General features: G+C 37.7%; 1 protein-coding gene across 7 annotated transcripts in view; it reads right to left on the reverse strand.

Moving 5' to 3' along the window:
* The window catches only part of SHLD2 (shieldin complex subunit 2), a 36031-nt gene that overhangs the window by 2886 nt on the left and 14903 nt on the right, over nt 1-18242 (reverse strand). For 2 of the 7 annotated variants that reach the window (XM_054071678.1, XM_054071680.1), the window contains exons 4-11: nt 17011-17061; nt 8827-11316; nt 6924-7031; nt 5927-6121; nt 3924-4058; nt 2833-3039; nt 1826-2060; nt 160-275 (exon numbers count right to left, since the gene is read on the reverse strand). In XM_054071678.1, the coding sequence (XP_053927653.1) occupies nt 160-275; nt 1826-2060; nt 2833-3039; nt 3924-4058; nt 5927-6121; nt 6924-7031; nt 8827-10348 (2518 nt within the window). In that variant the 5' untranslated portion in view covers nt 10349-11316; nt 17011-17061. The other 5 variants (XM_054071679.1, XM_054071681.1, XM_054071682.1 and 2 more) reach the window with 4 other exon arrangements.

Consider the following 18242-nt stretch of genomic DNA (forward strand, 5'->3'; position numbering starts at 1 on the left):
CTCTTTGAAGTTGGTCTTTTTTGGTCTCATACAATATAAGCAATCACTCTATTTCCAGAACAAGCTCATCCCAATTCTAAATTACCACTGATTAAAAGTTCTACTTCCGTTATGAACTGTGCTGAATGTTTCTATCACAAGTAATTAATGACACAGCACCTACTGATCTGTTCAGCCAGTCTGCAGGAATATTGAGGAAGATTTTTTCCATCAACTCAGAGACCACATGAACATAAATTTCATGTCCTCCATCTTCTACTGTCATCAGAGCAGGTCTAGATCAGAAAACAAAATACTTGTGAAAGTTAGCTTCTATGGCTTTTTTGATTGAAGCAATATCTCTGAGTGAAAGTAATACAGTGTTGTATTACTCTAACATGACAGAGAGAACCAGAACAACTAGCATATCTCGATGCACTCATCTTTGTCAAATCTGTGGAGCTGGAGGAGAGTTTGAGACATAGATGCTGAATTTACTACTCAAGTGTTAAAACAACTTCTAAAGCTGTGAGGTAAACCTTATGTTCAGATAACTGCAAAAAACAATGCTTTAGCAGTGGCCTTTTCCTGGAAGACAATAACAACTGTACTGTTACGAAATTAGTAATATGTCATTTATAGCTTTGAACTTCAAGTCTTTAAAGTGTAAGTGTTAATACATTTTCATAATCTTAAGTGAAATGATCATAAGAAAACTCCTTGCCTGATTATCCGTGGGATTGTTTCAAATCTGTTGTTTTAGACAGATTTTCTCTGAAAAAGCTGTGTATTTAAGTTTCTCATCAACCTGTGTTCACATGCTGAGAATACAAACATTAGAAATTCTCATCAGTTTTGTGTAACCTTTTGTGTGACAGTAAATTGAGGTGCTTCAGAACCATGACAGCACATAACACAATGGAAGAGGGGAAACTTTTCAGTTAATAAAATCTTTTTGTACTTAATCTTCCCTCACAGAAAAATATGTAGCTCATAAACTTGAAGACAGAAGACTTTTGCATAGAGGAAAATTTCTAAGTCACAACCTTGTTGGACAAATGGGATTTAAATCTAAGCCAAGTGAGAAACAATCCAGAACGCAGCGATTCATTAGAAACACAATGAAATATTTCAGAAATCATTTTAAAAAGAATTTTGGTAGAAAATTTACATATTCTACAGTTCTACTACATCTATGATTGTCTCAATTAACCTTCTCGAAGTACCCATCTTTCAAGTTGCTATAATACTGACATTCCAAAAGCCCTAAATACATTTTAAAACTGAACAATTAGTTAATAATGTTGTTCCTACATGAAATGGATCCATTTAGTTTATTTTCTTTACATAATGTATATCCACAGCTTGTCTCACAGTGCCATCTGCTGAAAACTTAGTATCTCTGCTCTCTATGAGAATGTTCACCAAACGTAGTTGTTAATACTACTTCTGCAAGGCTGAAATTCATAAATCAGTTTAAAAACGTGGTTGTGTGTTCACACAATTTCAAATTTAGGGAAACAAGATGCTCAAGGAGCCTCCCCTTGATCCTCAAGCGTCTACTCCACCTTAGCTTACTGACACAGTAGTGGGTAAATCTCATTACTGTATGACACAGTAATCCAAAGAAATCAAAATGTTCAGTTTAAACAAAGAATATCACCTATAAATAATGGCAATATAATACCGCAATTCAAGAGCAGCTCCTTGAGAATTCATTAGAAAAATAGGAATTGCTAACCACACCCTGTATACAAACTTTTTTTTACACAGAGGAACATAAAATGGAGAAAGTTGTAGTTTACTTCCCTAGTAGCACATATTATTTTAGTTTTGTTTTGCTTACCTGTAGAATTTTTTCACTTTGTTGAATGGCAAACATCTAATACATTGCTTGTAGATCATGTTCTCATCTGCCTGTAGTTCCAAACCACATTTAGCACAACCTGAATACGTAATCACAGGCAGGGAAGCCAACACATACTCCAGTGGAGTGTCAGCACGGAAGATGAGTTGCTGGTACGGACCAGTTGAATTGGTAAACTTCAGTTCTAAGATACGGGCTTTCACTTTAACCACTCCTACAAAAACAACCTTTTCAATCAAATCTGCATTCAATTATACTTATAACTGAAAGCAAAAGCAAGGATTCAAAATCAAAATAATTACCAAACTTTGAGTTTTTTCCTTTAGTGGCACATGCTCATCTTTTAGAAATTATTTCTGCAGTGAAAAATCATTGTGGTGAAGTACTATTTAAAGACAAACTACAAGAGATCAGAACTGTGCAAATAATTTCTACTGCCTTTACTTCTACACTAATTCAGAGACACTGAAAAACACATCTTTAACAATGTAGCTTTCTGCTATTTATACATAAACTACAGTTAAATGCTGCAATACCAACTTTATTTAGTTACTTCTTAATGTTTAACACCAACCTTGGCAATATTCTAGTTCTATCTGGGAAGGGGTGACAGTGTCAAATGTATTCTTTGTTCTATTGTTTCCAATAGCAGTAGCTATATTACTCTTGCACTAGTTTTGAAGAAATACAATTCAATAAGCTTTTGGTGATTAATCACATCGTTAATAGGACTGGCTGGTATGGAGAACAACAGGCAGCATTTTCCCCTGTGTTCCAAAGCTACCTTTATATGGTACCACACACCGATCTCGCCTCTGGGTTCACCGAATGAGGGGTGCAATCACAGTCTGGCCAAGTACTGGGCAGAACAAATTTAGACACCTACAACTGTGCTAACTTAAAAGAATTTACTTGATCAAAGCACCTATTTTGCTTAGTTATGCACTGGATAACAGACATTACAGAGCTGCGGATAACAACTTCACCTGAGCATTTTTCCTCCAAATGTGCGGAGAGCTTTGTCAGTTGCATGAGGGTTATTTTGCTTTTCTGAAAGTTTTCTTTAAATTCAATTGCCCTTTTGTCATCATCAAACAAGCACTCACAGGATGACCACGGAGTTGTGTGCAACTCCAAGTCACCTGAGACAGAACTACGTTGGACCAGAAGGTACTGAAAGTCCCATATATGATCTGCAGAACAAAAAAAAGCAAACAGAAGAGTTTAGTTTCTATACCTTGGTTAATTTATAGCAACCCAATATCACTTATAAGATCAAGAGACAAACCAGCACGGCCACCTCATATGGTCAGGTCTGGCAATTTTATTTCAAGCCTCATGACATATAGGGTTTTCCCTTTCGCTACAGAAACTTGGCATGAGACCTCCCATAACAGAAGGATGCTTTCATTTCTCTTGTGCTGAAGTCAGCTTTCAAGGTAATTCAACTTGTTGAAAAAGAAACCAGTTCTGAAGCTTCTTGTCAGCTCTAATAAGGAAAGGTCAGTAACGTCTATAAGAAAAAAGTCTGCATCTGATTGTTAATCAGCATCTATCTTTAATATGTCCCTGATTTTTAATCTCCTACCTCCATAGTAGTCTTTTTTTTTTAAAGAAAGATTGAATTAATTTTCCATCTTCCAGTTTGAATTCATTTTCCATCTTCCAATTAAATCTGCAATTAAAATACTTTAAAAATGGAGTCTGACACCATGGTATGGTGGAAAGCAGAGAAAGAAAATCATAAGTAGAAAAAAAAAGCAAAGCATGCTAAACCAGACAATGATAGGGAAGATTCATAGTTATTCTTTTTTGTAGCTACAAATGCACCTTATGTCTAGATGCAAGTTTCTAAATTCTCATGCTTTCTCAGCCTCGTGAAGGGAGTGCATTCACGTTCTATTGCTTACAACACTGCTTTTTAGCAGAGGAGACATTAAACTTGGTATCAAATCTGTTGCCCTTCCAGGGGACTATTTAAAGTTGAATGGAAAAATGTTGCCAGCTGAGCAGTCTAAAGATATTAATAGTATCACAAAAAACCTTTTGCAGCTGTCTATCTGTACAAAGACTTTACCTTTCTTCCTTTGAAGCTGAGGGCACCATGCAGCCCCGGCTCCCCACAGCACCATCCTATAGCACCGATCTCTGTTCTGTTCTACTGTCAGAATAATCTTTCTTTGGATGCCACCTCTGTAGCTATACACAGATTCTGAAAAAGTTTGAAATAAGACTTGTACAGTAAAATCCATATAAACACATAACAACATCACAAAAAATAGCTCAATATTAAGATGAAATCATGGTGGTAGTGTATTTAGTGCTACAATTATAAGCAAACAAGAATACACTTACAATTTCTTCAGCAACACCAATCTAGTCTTAAGGAATACATGAAGTATATTAATTTACCTTTTTCCACCTAAATAGTCAGCAACTCAACACCTCCCTTTGAAACAGCAGGTATCTGAGCATCTTTCAGCTACTATTCATACTGACTGGTCTAAGTGGAAAGAAATAGTACTCAGTCTCTCAGCAACAGACTGTCATAATTGCCAGTTAAATTTCCTGTAGCTTCCATGGAATACACTGAAAGAAACATTGACGTTTTCATGTAAGAAAACCTATAGGTATGTACAAGCATGCTAAGAGGATTAATAACAGTATGTATCAGTGGAAACAATTAAGATCTCTACAGGTCTCCAGTACCCAACATACTGCCTGTAGCTTCAGCTCCACATTGAAACTACAACATCTTTTGTAAACACATTTGTTTTGAACAACTCTTGCTTTAACTATCTAATGGGTCTGAGATTTATATACAATAAGAAGTTAAATTAAAAAAAATAAAAATCAGTACATGGACTGTTGTCCATGATTCTTTCGGGGGAGAAGAATCTTTAGAGTAAAAAAATATAAAAAAATCTCAAATTTCCAAAACTATTTATATTAATGAGGTAGTTCTCCATTCTGCCTATGCAGAAGTAATAGTGGTATTGCAGTAAGAAATCTTAGTAGTTTCACACTGTGTATTTTCCAGCTTTAAAAATAAAAAAGCTTGTACAAAAAAGGCACACAAGTAAGGATTATTATAAACTGATATTGCATATTTAAGAAATGAGGAATGCTTAGCTTTAAAAATCTCTCCTAAGTATGAAGAACCAGAAAGAAATAAACAAGCATTCAGAATAAAACATTAGGAAAGAGCAACAGTTTCACTACAAAGTCAGAAAGGCAAGCAAATCCTATACCAGTAGATTAAAATAACAACTTATGTCATCCTGAAAAACATGATTTATAGGGCAATTAAATTTTCCTTTAATGACAGGATGCCTACACAGAAGGTAGTTGGCAGGTGAGCTTTGAATTAGTAAAATTTGACTGTCGCAAATTATGTTCACAAACCAGCCCCCTTCCTCAAGCCATGCTCTCCAGTAAGTGTTCTTCTATTTCAAGAGCCATTAAAAAACATATTTACGTTCCACATTCTAATTGCAGTACCTCTCTCTTCCCAGCACTCCTGCTACACACACCTATCTTCCCTGAAAACAATTTCAAGCTCTCATATCTCACACATCCCTACTGCTGTGCCACCACCCAACACTAAACTTCGTACCTGCATCTCTCTTCAATCCTCCGTCTTATTGAAGATGAGGTACCACACTGTTTGGAGCTGTGGAGATGCTCAGGCCATCTCGCTGACAAGTCAAGACATTAGTAACTGCTGTAGCGAGTGCTCATTCCTTAGCGGAAACCCACCAATCCCTCAGCAGGTAGGAACACTGATGACGCGTGTCCGCTGCTCGCATGCCTCTCACGCAGGCATGTGTGCGACTGATCGACACTGATGTGCGGTCATCTTCTCTCAGCAGCTGACTACACTCATCATTTCCTTCCCATCTCAAACTCCATTTCTCTAACCCCTATGCCCCAACGAGAGGATGATTACTAAGGTTTTACTTATGATACCTATGTGAAACACTGGTGTACGGAATGGGAAACAACCATGATCACCTTGCAAAATTACTAGTGAGGTTTTACCTCCTGCTGACATTTTGGAAGTCCATTGCATGAACTTACCTGTTAATATAGCAATGCTGATAATTTTCAGGATTGAGTGAACCAATGTATTCGGCTGGAGCTGGTCCAGCTGCACATACTGGACACTATCCAGCCTCTGAACCGGTCTTACGGGAATGTCACCAAAGTGTGGGAATTCTGATGAGATGTATGCCAATAAGCCAAGGAGAACACCATCATCCACTACAGGATAAACTTGCATGAAAAAAAAAAATTAAAGGACACCCCTTTTTATTCTAATTTTAGAAGTATAAAACCTACTGGTTGGTTACATATTTACACTGATAAAACCCAAACCATTTCACAATAATTCCAAGGCAAGAAATTCTCAAGATGTGTAACACTTGACCCAAAATTAAACTGTACTTCATCCGCCTCCTCTTGATAACATCCCAAAGTCAAGCTAAGCACAGTACTTTAAATTATACCAAAAACTGGAAAGAAATCTTGTCTGACAGCTGATAAGAATAACTGGTTTTGATCATTTACCCCAGAATCTGCCTAAATAGCTGGCAATAATGGACATTGAGAAGACAGCATGAACAGTGCAAGTTCATGGTGATATTTCCACGGTATTTTCACCTTAGTCTCCAATCTTTAGAGATGTTTTGCTTAATAACCTACAATTACTCCCCCCAAATTGATATACTTTATAAGCCTCTAAAAGTTTTGCAAAAAATGGAAATCTCATGAAATCTCAGACATCTTATGGTTGAGTCCTGCGACAACTTCTGTTTCTTAAAGAAGCTCAAAGAACTCTGTTTTTCAGAGTTTTGTATGGTAACCTCCCAGCTTTACCACAAACTGCACGTGTCTGTCTGATGTCCTATCCACATCCTGTCCACAGGTGCTCCTGTCATTTTCCTGTAGTGTTTTTACCTCTCAGTTGCTCACATTTCCATTTCACCCTGTGTATTAGGCACTGCCAACAAAATGAAGCACCTCAAATAGCCAGTTTACTGTGATTCTTGTGGAAATTTATGCACTATAATCTTACATTCTTCTGCACTGAGAGCTGAGCAGTTCCCCAGATTCAGCAACTGACTGGTAAACGTAGATTGCAGCATGATTTCTCCACACCAAAGATTCTCATACATTATTATATCTGCAAGACAAAAAGCAACCTTACCAACTCATGTATCAACAATATTTAAGTGCGTAATACTTTTCTTGCCTATAGAACCATCATACACACAGGAGTGAAAGACAGTTTGAAAGAGATCACTTAGAAACAAAGCATTTTTTTTTTTTAATCTACCAGAAGGAGAAGCAGGCGCTGATCTCCTTTCTCTGGCCATCAATGATAAGACTCAAGGGAATAGCAAAAAGATGCACCAGGCGAGGTTTAGGTTGGATGTTAGGAAAAAGTACTTCATCCAGAGGGTGACAGAGCACTGGAACAGCTCCCCAGGAAAGCAGTCACAGTACCAAGCCTGACAATATTCAAGGGGCATTTGGACAACACCCACAGATACACGGTGTGAATGTTGGGGTGTCCTGTGTAGGGACAGGAGTTGGGCTCGATGATCTATGCGGGTCCCTTCCAACTCAGGACATTCTGTGATTACCTCTTAACAAAGAGGAAGAGGCATCTTAAACTGCAGAAATAGTCAAACAATTTTATACTATTTTTTCTTTTCGCATATTGCAAAACCTAAATGGCCAGCTCTCTATCAAGTTCCAGTCAACTCCAGCCCTTAACTAGCTGCAATACTGGTTTTCATAGAATGACAGGTTGGAAGGGACCTCAAGGATCATCTGGTCCAACGTTTTAGATGATAGATAGTTTAAATGAGATGTCTCAGCACCTAGTCAAGCTGAGCCTTAAAAGCGTTCAGTGTAAAGGAATCTACCGCTCCCCTGGGAAGATTGTTCTAATGTTCAACTGTTCTCATGGTGAAAAATTTACTTCTAGACCCCAATCGGAATCTCCCCAGAAGCAACTTAGACCTATTACCCTACGTCTTTTCCACGTGACTTCTTGTAAAAAGGGAACCTCCATCCTCTCGGTAAACACCCTCTACTAGTACGTGGTGGTAAGGTCTCCCCTAAGCCTTCTCTTCTCAAGGCTGAACAAACCCACTTCTCTTAGCTTTACTTCATATGGTAGGTTTCCTAGTCCTCTGATGACCTTAGAAGCCCTTCTCTGGACCCTCTCCAGCCTGTCCACATCCGTTCTGCATAGTAGGGACAAAACTGAACATAACTACTCCATGTGCAACTTGACAAGTGCTGAGTAGAGTGGAATAATGACTTCTTTATAGTACCGTATTTTCTTACGTAAGATGCGTTCTATAAGAGACAGGGGTTTGCTCCTGGTAAGTATTCAAGCGTACAAAGGCTTTATCAGGAGTAATCTTCACCATTAGCTGACATGTTATGAGACATGGTTTAGTAGGCACAGTGGTAGTGTGTTAATGGTTAGACTGGATGATCTTAAAGGTCCAACCGGAATGATTCCATGATTCTATAACATCACAATTTTCTGGTCCATCTCCTGGCCCACCAGCAGAGAATTACCAAAAAAAGTCTACAAATAAAAAAAAAAAATCAGCACATGTGGTTCGTAGTAGCACTTATACCCTTCAGGAACCACTGTTTCAAAACACCAACAGGTTACAGAATACACCTGGCTACCTAAGGCACTGCTGTAGTGTCAACACATTGCTGTGCCTCCGACCAAAGACAATGGATAAGAGATGGACAAATTCCTATGGGACAGCTGATGTTCCACTGCCAGAAGGACTGAGAATTCAAAGTGACATGGAGCGATGCAAGTGAGGTAAGAGATATTCACAAATGCTTAGCCATAGTTCCAAGTCACTGGTTGCATATTACTCTACTTTAAACAGACATTTCAAAGATTAACATTTTAAAAGGGCAAATGAATGAATTCTCACCTGTAAGCAGTACAATATCCCCAGGAAACACAGTGAGGGACCAAAATGCAGCACCTCGCCACAGCACCACCTTTCTCTCAACTTCTGACTGGTCAATAACTACAATTGTCGCTACAGGAACTTTACATGAAGATTTTGGTCTAGTCTTCATTTGTATTTCTTTGATATGACAAGGATGTACTACTGCAACCAAAACATTGTACTTTTGGTTTTTGCAGCAGCAATTCTTAAGTAGTGACAGTTTCTTTCGAAGTTTCTTGAAGTCTGCCATGCTCTCTTGATCCACTCTCACCCCAGAACCAGTTGGAGAAGAATTCAGTTTAGCTCTCTTTGATTTCAGCTGTCTTTTAAATGCTGAGTGAAAAATATGAAAGGAATCTTCATGCTTGTGGGCTCTTTTAGAAGGGCTCTTATGATAACTGCCTACTTGAGAGCACAATATTCCTGAGCTTAAGGGTTGAATACAGATATCATCTGCAAACTGCCCAGTAGGAATATTAACTTCTTGAGATGCCTTTGTGTTTTCCTGAGCGCGTCCTTCTTGTCTTGTAGCTTCAACACAAACATCTTTCCTCTCACCCTCAGAGCTGAAAAGTTCAAGGGAATCTGTATACTCTTCCTTATATTCTATTTCAGACACATTAAGGTATGTTCCAACACCAGAATCAAGCTGGAAGTGATCACACTGCCTTTCTTCAGTTTTTTTGCCTGCTTCTGTTTCTGACAGTTTCACAATTCTTTTTGGCATCTCATTCCGCTCCTTTGCACAAACAGCCATCTGACTCAAAGTCATAATACTACGAAACTCAGTATCTGTCAACACTGCAGAGTCTGAACAATCACTTGGTTCTCCTCTTGGTTTTGACTCTTTGTTTTGGGGGAAACACATATGCAGGTATTCACTTAGATGTTCATGGAGATCACTTCTATGATCTGAACAAACACCTTGTCCCACACACTTTAGATTTATGGTGATCTGCTGAGTACTGGCAACCAAAGCAGAAATATCAGAGCTGTTCACTTCTAAATGACTGGCAGCTCTTCCCGTAGGATCTGAACAAAAGCCATGGAACTGTTTATCTTGTCCAGCTGATCCTGCAGACTTGTGCAGATGGCATTGATGAGTAGCCCGATTTCCATGTGCACACGTGCATCTGTCTTCAGGTATTTGACAGTCAGAATAAATTAAACTTCTGGTCTTTCTAGGTGTGCTGTCACAGGTTACTGCCACAGGTATGAGAGATGTCAAATCTTCTTTTGCTACCATTAATCTCCCCTGCTCAGACTGCTGAGAGCTGTCACCATTTGCAGGAACTGCTGTGCTGACAGAGCTTTCTGCCTGAAACACTGAGTGGTTGGCACCTTGGACTTCTTCAGAAAAAAAACCACGTACATCCCACAAACAGTGGAGTTCTCGCCATTTTTCAGCAGCAGGTGCTGAACTACTTTGCTCTGACACCTCCAGCAATTTAGGAACACTGGGTGCTCCCACAAAAATATGAATTCGAGGTCTTTTTGTCATTTTTGACTGCTGTGTAAGTTTGACTTTAAGCAATGAGGTTTATGCAATAAGCACATTAAATATTAGTAAACATAGAAAAAACATTTAGCCTTTCCTTAACTATTTTAAAATACCTAAAATCCAAAGGAGTATCTCATAATAATCTAACTGGTAAAAACACTACTTTACTACTTACAGTCTAGAAGATTAAAAGCATAAACTAAAAAATTGAAGTTATTTACTAAGTAAAACTTGCATAGAAAAATAAATTTACAGTAGGGGTTAGGTTCTGATTCCAATACTTGGAAACACATAGCGGATGCACAATTTTAGTGAAATTAATTTAAGTTTATTGAGCGGACTTATCTTCATTTATTACTACTAAGTAAACAGCTCAATGAAGTACTATTCAGTACTTCATTTTAATTCACGTGGAGTAAGTGCCTGTAACAAACTTTCACAGCATGGTTCAGAGATAATTTCATCTCCAAGAAACTTAAACTTTCAATTAAATTACTAAAAATACTAGACATACTTAAAATCAGTATAGAAGTTTGCTATAAATGCAGTACTTCGCATGCTGTTTTAGCATGAAAATACTGTATTAAGTGATTATTTTATGAAATGGAAGGTTTCGAGACATTACTGATAAGTTATAACTATTTAATAAACATTAAGAAATCAGTGAAACTTGAGCAGATGATTCTGAATTTGCTTTAATTCATTTGCACAGTATCCTACTACTCAAGAAGTTATGAGCTTTCTAGCCAATTAAAACTAAACCCACCTTACACAGCACAAAAGACCCTTTATTTTGTTAAATTTCTGCTATACTATCATTTTAAAATACTCAGCTACAGCTACAAGAATTCACTAAAATGCAGACGCCCAGCTGCATCGTTTGGCAGTGTTGTTAATAGAAGTTACTGCACTGGACAATTCTTCAGAGGTAGGAAACTGAACATGAAACAGTTTAGGAGCTAATCCACCTGCAAACAGAAGAAAAAAAAACATTGAAACAAATAGAACTTTCAAAAATATTTAACTTTCTCGTTTAACATTTATGAAATTAAAAGCCATTTTCCTAACAATCCTCTAGGGGTCGATAAACCTGCATTCACAAAGTTCAAAGTGACATGGAAAAGCTATAAACGTGCTGAAACAGTGATCACTGGTATGTTACAGGTGTAACTGGAAAAATAGCATACAGCCACTAAAATTAGACACATCACATCTTAACACAAAGACTCTAAAACCCCAGTAACCGGTATTGTTCAGTTTTATGCTCGTTGCAAAACAAAGAATATTTTAATAAACTAGAGTATGCAAACTCCTGCAGCTGTATATTTCAATTTAGGCTTATAAGAATGCAACTTTTGGAGCAGAATTCCCACACTTGTGAAAGCTTTGAGTTATATAATTAAGAAATGGCAACACAGAAATAACAAGGAAGACAGAAGTTACATTTCAACACCAAAATAATGGATCAGGTAAGAAGGGAAAGACAAAGCAAAGTGATCATAGAATCTTAGAATGACCTGCGTTGGAAGGGACCCACAAGGATCATCAAGTCAAACTCCTATCCCTGCATAGGCCAACCCATGATAGTGAGGTTGAATCTCTAAAGAAGTGATGTTAATAAGTTTTGTAAATAAAATGCTGCCCGATACAAGATGTAAAAAACAACTGCAGCAACCAATTGCTTATGACAAACAAAGTGTTACCACTTCTTTAAATGACCAATTAAGTCTATAAATCAGAAAAAATAAATACATTTGTGCAAATTCTCCCTGTGCAGAATTGTTCAAAGAATCTGTTATGCTTCTTTAGAACAGTATTATTCCTTATTTAATGAGTTTTAGTTGTGAGGTTCTGTGCCTTTTTTTAAAAGGAAAGCCTGAGAGAACAACTCCTACTGCAGATCTTAACAAATGAAAAATAAACTATCAAATCATATTAGCAAAATGCCACTGCCACAAAACAAATCCATTCTTATACTGTAGTTAAAGTATCTGTGGGTAGATAGAGGGTTAACTACACCAAAGATAACAGGAGCTAAAGCTCATAGAGATATAACTGAAACCTGAATGCACATATCCATTATACCTGTTAATTATTACACCATTTCTTAATTTGTGGAAAGGTGCTCTATTCATAACAGCCAATAAGACTCTAGCTTTTTATCTCTGAAATGGTCAGAGTCTGATTGACGGGTCAATGATCTATTAAAAAAATAGTCACTACATCAGCAAGTTTTACATTTGCAAGACACTGCAACTAAAGTTTAGTACACTCATTACAAGAAATACATCATGGTATGCAGTGTATTTTCCCCAACCTACACAGTAAGACAGGAATTCTAAAGGTTTTTAAAATGAACAATGGTGCCATTAACAGTTTATCAATCTCTAGTGATTTGCTCCACATATGATGAAATTAAAAACAGCTGTAAAAATCCTCTTCCAATAGCTAAATAGTCTAGGAACATTGTGTGCTGCTACCTACAAGACCTTAAATTACCTTTAAAATCCCTTAGAAGTATTCATTACTTTTATTACTATTTCACCATTCACTAACAGTATTCACTCACCAGAATAATCACTTAAACACAGGCCAAGGTAATTTCAAGAGGGTGACACATCTTCAGCTTCCCATCACTCCTGAATGTTAATGGTAGTCAGATGCCCAAGTCCCTGTTTCTAGAAGTTACATCCAAATATAGTTTCATCACATCCTAACTTAAGCCTTCCACACTGAAAGTAAACCACATGAATTCCACCTCTGGGTAACAGTTTGTCACACACTGCAGCCTCAAGCTATAAATACAATTACAGAAATAACAGACCACAGTGCATCAGAAGACAAAGGATTGGAACAATATAATGCAGAAGTGTAACAACCTTTCCTCTCTGGAATTCTCATACACCCCCCAGCACTGAAGGGGTTCCTTTCTAGGGGTAAAAGCAGTATATTCTTTTAACTTCCAGCTTTCATTCAGTACAGCTTGATGATGAACATCCTAGCTGACAATCAGTCAATAACTTGATTCCTACAATATGCAAAAGCAATCATATTATCCTTTACCTGCTGACATGCTGGCCCTGGAGATAAGACAGTCTTTAAATTCTACATTCTAACTTCTACTGTGAGCTTCCCCCTCCCCTGTTTGCACACTCGATTTTTTGCTTCTCCTATCATGGTTTAAGGGCGCTTCACTGCCCTTACAACAGAAGAAACTGAGTTACTAATAGCAATCTTCAAGAATACTGAATTCCAGTTCAATTCAGGATGTCGAGTGGTTTGGCTATGTTTTTTTTATAACAGTTCGTCCCATAAGATGGCAGAATAGAAATACTAAGATGCTTGCCAGCCAGAGGAAAAATAGAAATAAGCTTCCAGATGCAGAATTCTGATTACACTGCAGCAAACTCTTCTGGCACCTTCGCTGTGCTGCTTGAATCTTCCTCCAAAATTCAGCTTTGCCTTTTTAAAAGTCATGTATGGTAGCTGTACAGTAACCCTACAAAGCTGAAGAAACAGCAAGCAGTGCAGAAACAGTTTCATACTCCTAGAATCTGAAAGAACACTGTGATGAAGTGATGAACACATTATATGTTTGTTTGCAACTTGTGCAAGAAAGAAGGAGGATGATCTTTCTGCCAACAACTCATGCTGACACTACACATGAATCAATACACCAGCAACAGCACCCATCCACCAAAGCAGTAGAAGCTTGGTCCAAGCATATATATGTATTAAGAGGAACACAATGGAAAATAAAAACTACTAGAAATGAAGCTAAACAACTCATAGCTGAAGCAATGTTATCACTCACTCTTTTGTTGAGTGAGGGATGCATCATGTGGGCTTAAGAAAAGATTATACTGGTAAGGGAACGGTAGCCCAAGGAGATTTAAGGGATTGCTTTCCACTAGGCTAGTGGGACTGAACAAGAAGTCAACGGAACACATATGCGAGAGAAAGTACATGTACATACAGGCAACTGGGGAAATGAAAAGGACAGATAATTACAGGTCTTACTTTTTCATCCTTGGCTTGGAGATGGTAACAATCACCAAATACCTTTTGTCTAAATTTTAATACAAGGTTTCAGCCAGAGACTACAGTTCTGTGTTTAACTGACCTGCCTATCCAAATGTAATTTCACTCCAAGGTTATTTGGCTCACACAATAATGTTTCTGGAATACTGTGCACAGGGGCAGATGTGGTGGTACAGCACGAATCCTGCTAGTCAATATCTACATTTATGAAAGTCACAAGCTCTCACTTGCCTACAGCACTAACTGTACTAACAGTATAAAGTAATCTCCAAATGCTATCTGAATATAGATGCTGATTTACCACAAAGTAAATTCTTTTAGTACTTATTATTTATATTAAACAGCAGCACTACTAATCCATCCAGTATTTAGTTCTTGTCACCAGCTACTACCAGAGGACCACAATAGCGTTTTTCCTCAAGACAGGTACAGCTGGTTCACAAATACATAAAAGCTGTATTCAGCAATATATAGACATAAAATCCCCCATGTATCCAAGCTGGTTTCTTTATCTGCAGTGGTTTCAGTGACCAAACACTTCTTTGAATATCAGACACCTCTGATTTAGGCATTGCAATAGAAATATTCCTAAATACTCCTGCAGCATAAGCAATTAAATCAGTAATTTAAACCAAAATCAATGTTTTGAGAAGCTCCATGCAATCTGTCAGTTCTCAAAAGTTAAATCAAAATACCGATTAAAAAGAAAATATTTTTCTTGATCTGAAATAAAGACATTTCTTCTTTAAATACAAGCTTGGATCATATGGAGGTATCTACTCAGCAGCTGCATCAGCCATTTTACTTTAAAATAATCAGTTTCTGGAACTAAATGATGCAAAAATTGGAACACTGCTAACTCCTTGTCAATTCAGCCACAGAGATGGTCTTCACTGTGTTTGAAAATTGGAGTAAAGGTAGTAGGCTTTTGTGATTAACTTAATTCTTTCCTCACTGCCTTTGTGCCTTGCAAGATCTCCTTTCGAGTAAATGCTATTTATCGATTTTTGTTTTGCAATACATAAGCCCACATAATTAAGGAGATATGAACATACAGTGGCTGTTACAAAGGAAGTTAAAAGCTCTGAAGAACAACGACCTCTGGAGTAGGGAAGAAAGATAAAGGTAAAAGGTCAAAGACGCACAAAAGTTTACGCGTGACTTATTGAAGAACACTCATTCCCCAAACCCTTATTTCTAAGAGCTATTTAAGCAACTAAACCGCTGTACCTTCCATCAAGAAAGATATTCTGCCAGGCATTTCTGCATATTCAAAAACCTCACAGTATAAGAAAGACACAGATTTTTTTAGAAAAATGTTAGGTCAGTAGAAAATCACCCACAGGGATCATTACCAATGCAAATATATTTTACAGCTTAAATCTTCTGATAAGCTGAGGTTTATACAACAAAATAGAGCCTAAAATGACAGCGAGCAACTGGTTAGTGAAATTTGATCATAATCAACCTGTTTGCATCAGATAAACAGCCAGCGGATTTGATTTATTGGGGTTGGGAGATTAAAAACCAAGATGCTAGGCTAGCATCAGCTTTTATACTCTTCCTGTAGAAGTCTTTGTTTTCTTAAACTGAATTCTTTTTGACCCACCAGGAAAACAGAACATTTTTCTAAACTGAGCAACAACTCACTGGGCTTTGATTTAACAGATTTCTGTAAATCTGCTTCCAGAACACCAAACACCTTCCAGCTTGAATTAGTAATATAAACGCCAGAACATCAGTATGATATTGTGCATCAGGCATATCAGGTATACAGTACTTTTTCCTGCACAAATCCAATGCATTTCTCAAAACACCAAAGATTCTTATTTAGGATCAGGTCTTGCAAGTTGTATTTCACATGACCAAAATTGGAATCCATCTTCTGCAACAATCACATACATTGCTCGGATTAACTGGTTATGGCACGGCACATAGATAGCCACAATCAAAGGCTTCTCCTCTCTCAATTGCAGTTGATTTAGCAGCTTGGGAAAGAGAATCTACTCCCCTGCATCATACGTGGCTTCCATGCTATGGCAGAAAAACTTATTTAAAATATAAAGACACTGCTATTATTTTCTCAACTTCACAAAAGCTTCACTCAAGAAAGATGAAGCTTTCTAACAAAAAATTAGATGCTGACTGCACATTCATAAATAAAAGAGGGCTATGATCAGTGTTTTGGACAACAGCTGTAGGTAAGACTATGCTGTGCTCATGCTTTGGTACTCTGGGAGATAGGGTGTTGAAAAGGTATCATTCATAAGTATACTTTGGTGGAATATGTTAGTGATCTACTGGTGTTAGCGTTCTGCCTTTTGCTCTCACAAGTGGATATATTAGCAGTACATTTTAAGAAAAGCCACGCTTCCTTTTGCATTTAAGGCAAGCGGGGTATTTTTTCATTTATCAGCATGACTAAACAATTTAAGTTGAATGTCTGTTAACTAAAAAAACCAGGCACCGCTCACAGAAGTTATATGAGGAGAGCACAAGGCATCACCAGATGAAGACGTGCTCCACTGCCGTCTATAAACTACACAAGTGGCTCCAGCAGAAGCCAGGTGACACATAAGCCCACAGGACCTCTTCAACAGCTCAATCAGGAGTTCATCTACCTCCTCACTGTGTGTGCAGGATCTCTCCTGAAGAGCAAATATCCAACCCCCCTGTAAATAGGAACAACAGCAAGTATTTTTGACAGGCCCAAACCTATAGCACCAGACCCCTTTCCCCACCCAGAGCCACATTCTGCACATTTTATCTGTTTCTGTACTATAAAACTATATCCCTCACGTGCTCTTATCACTGTATTTTTGAGAGGTTCAAGGTGCTCTGATATACTAAAGATCTCCCTGATACGTTCGTATCTCAGGAAGATTAAAGCTGGCTTCACACACAACATCTATAAACAAAAGTCTCAAAAGGAAAGTTCTTAACACATGCTTCTGATGGAAGTATTGCGTTTTAAACAAAACCCTCAACAGAAATTAACTTCATGACAGTGCTGACTTTTCTAATCACATCTCTAGTATTTCTTTTCCCAAAGATGCAAAGAAATTTACGGGCTATTTTAGGATCTTCCTATTGCACACAGTACACCACCACCACTCCCTGCCAAAAACACACTTCAGCCTTAATAACTGAGAGAGATGCTCTTCTGTCAGGAAGTTGAGAGGTTTGCAATTTCTTCAGAGATAAAGCTTCCTTAAGGAAATATAACCTTAAGACTGGCCAACCTGGCTCCGTCCAACAGTGCATAAGCACTACAAACATCAGACAGTTCACTGCACACACTTGCTCCTTATTGTGGCTACAGAAGGGACATAGCTACCAATTTCTTTATAGGACTGGATAAATGTCAGCCAAGCAAGTGCTCGTTCACAGGTATCAGGGCTAAGGAGTAAAGTTGTTTATTTACTAGAGCATTGCAGAAAAATTAAGATATTTAATATTTAAGTATTTTAAGTTGGTGAAAACTACAGTGAAACTTCTGGAAACAGAAAGTTTTCAGTCCTTTAGCATTTCCTTAGCAAAAAAATAAAGGAAATTAGCATTACCTCTTTAATATATAAGCCTTTACGTTTCAGTGGTTTAGATCTTAGTTTAGCGAACTAGTTAAGCTTTAACAGAAAACAGGTGACACTGAGTAACTATCAATACAGCTGACTGAGCCAAAGGTGCCTTTTAGATGCAAATTTCCCTATTTCAACAGCGTAACTTTCCTCCCAGGCTTTAAGGCAGCAATGCACTTAGACTAGTTATTAAAAATAACCTGATTGATTATATTTCAAGAAAATTGCAGATCACCATTTCTATCCTACTACACCCATAAAAGTTTCATGCAACT

Source organism: Cuculus canorus, chromosome 7 (genome assembly GCF_017976375.1).
Source record: "Cuculus canorus isolate bCucCan1 chromosome 7, bCucCan1.pri, whole genome shotgun sequence".
NCBI classification, from domain to species: domain Eukaryota; kingdom Metazoa; phylum Chordata; class Aves; order Cuculiformes; family Cuculidae; genus Cuculus; species Cuculus canorus.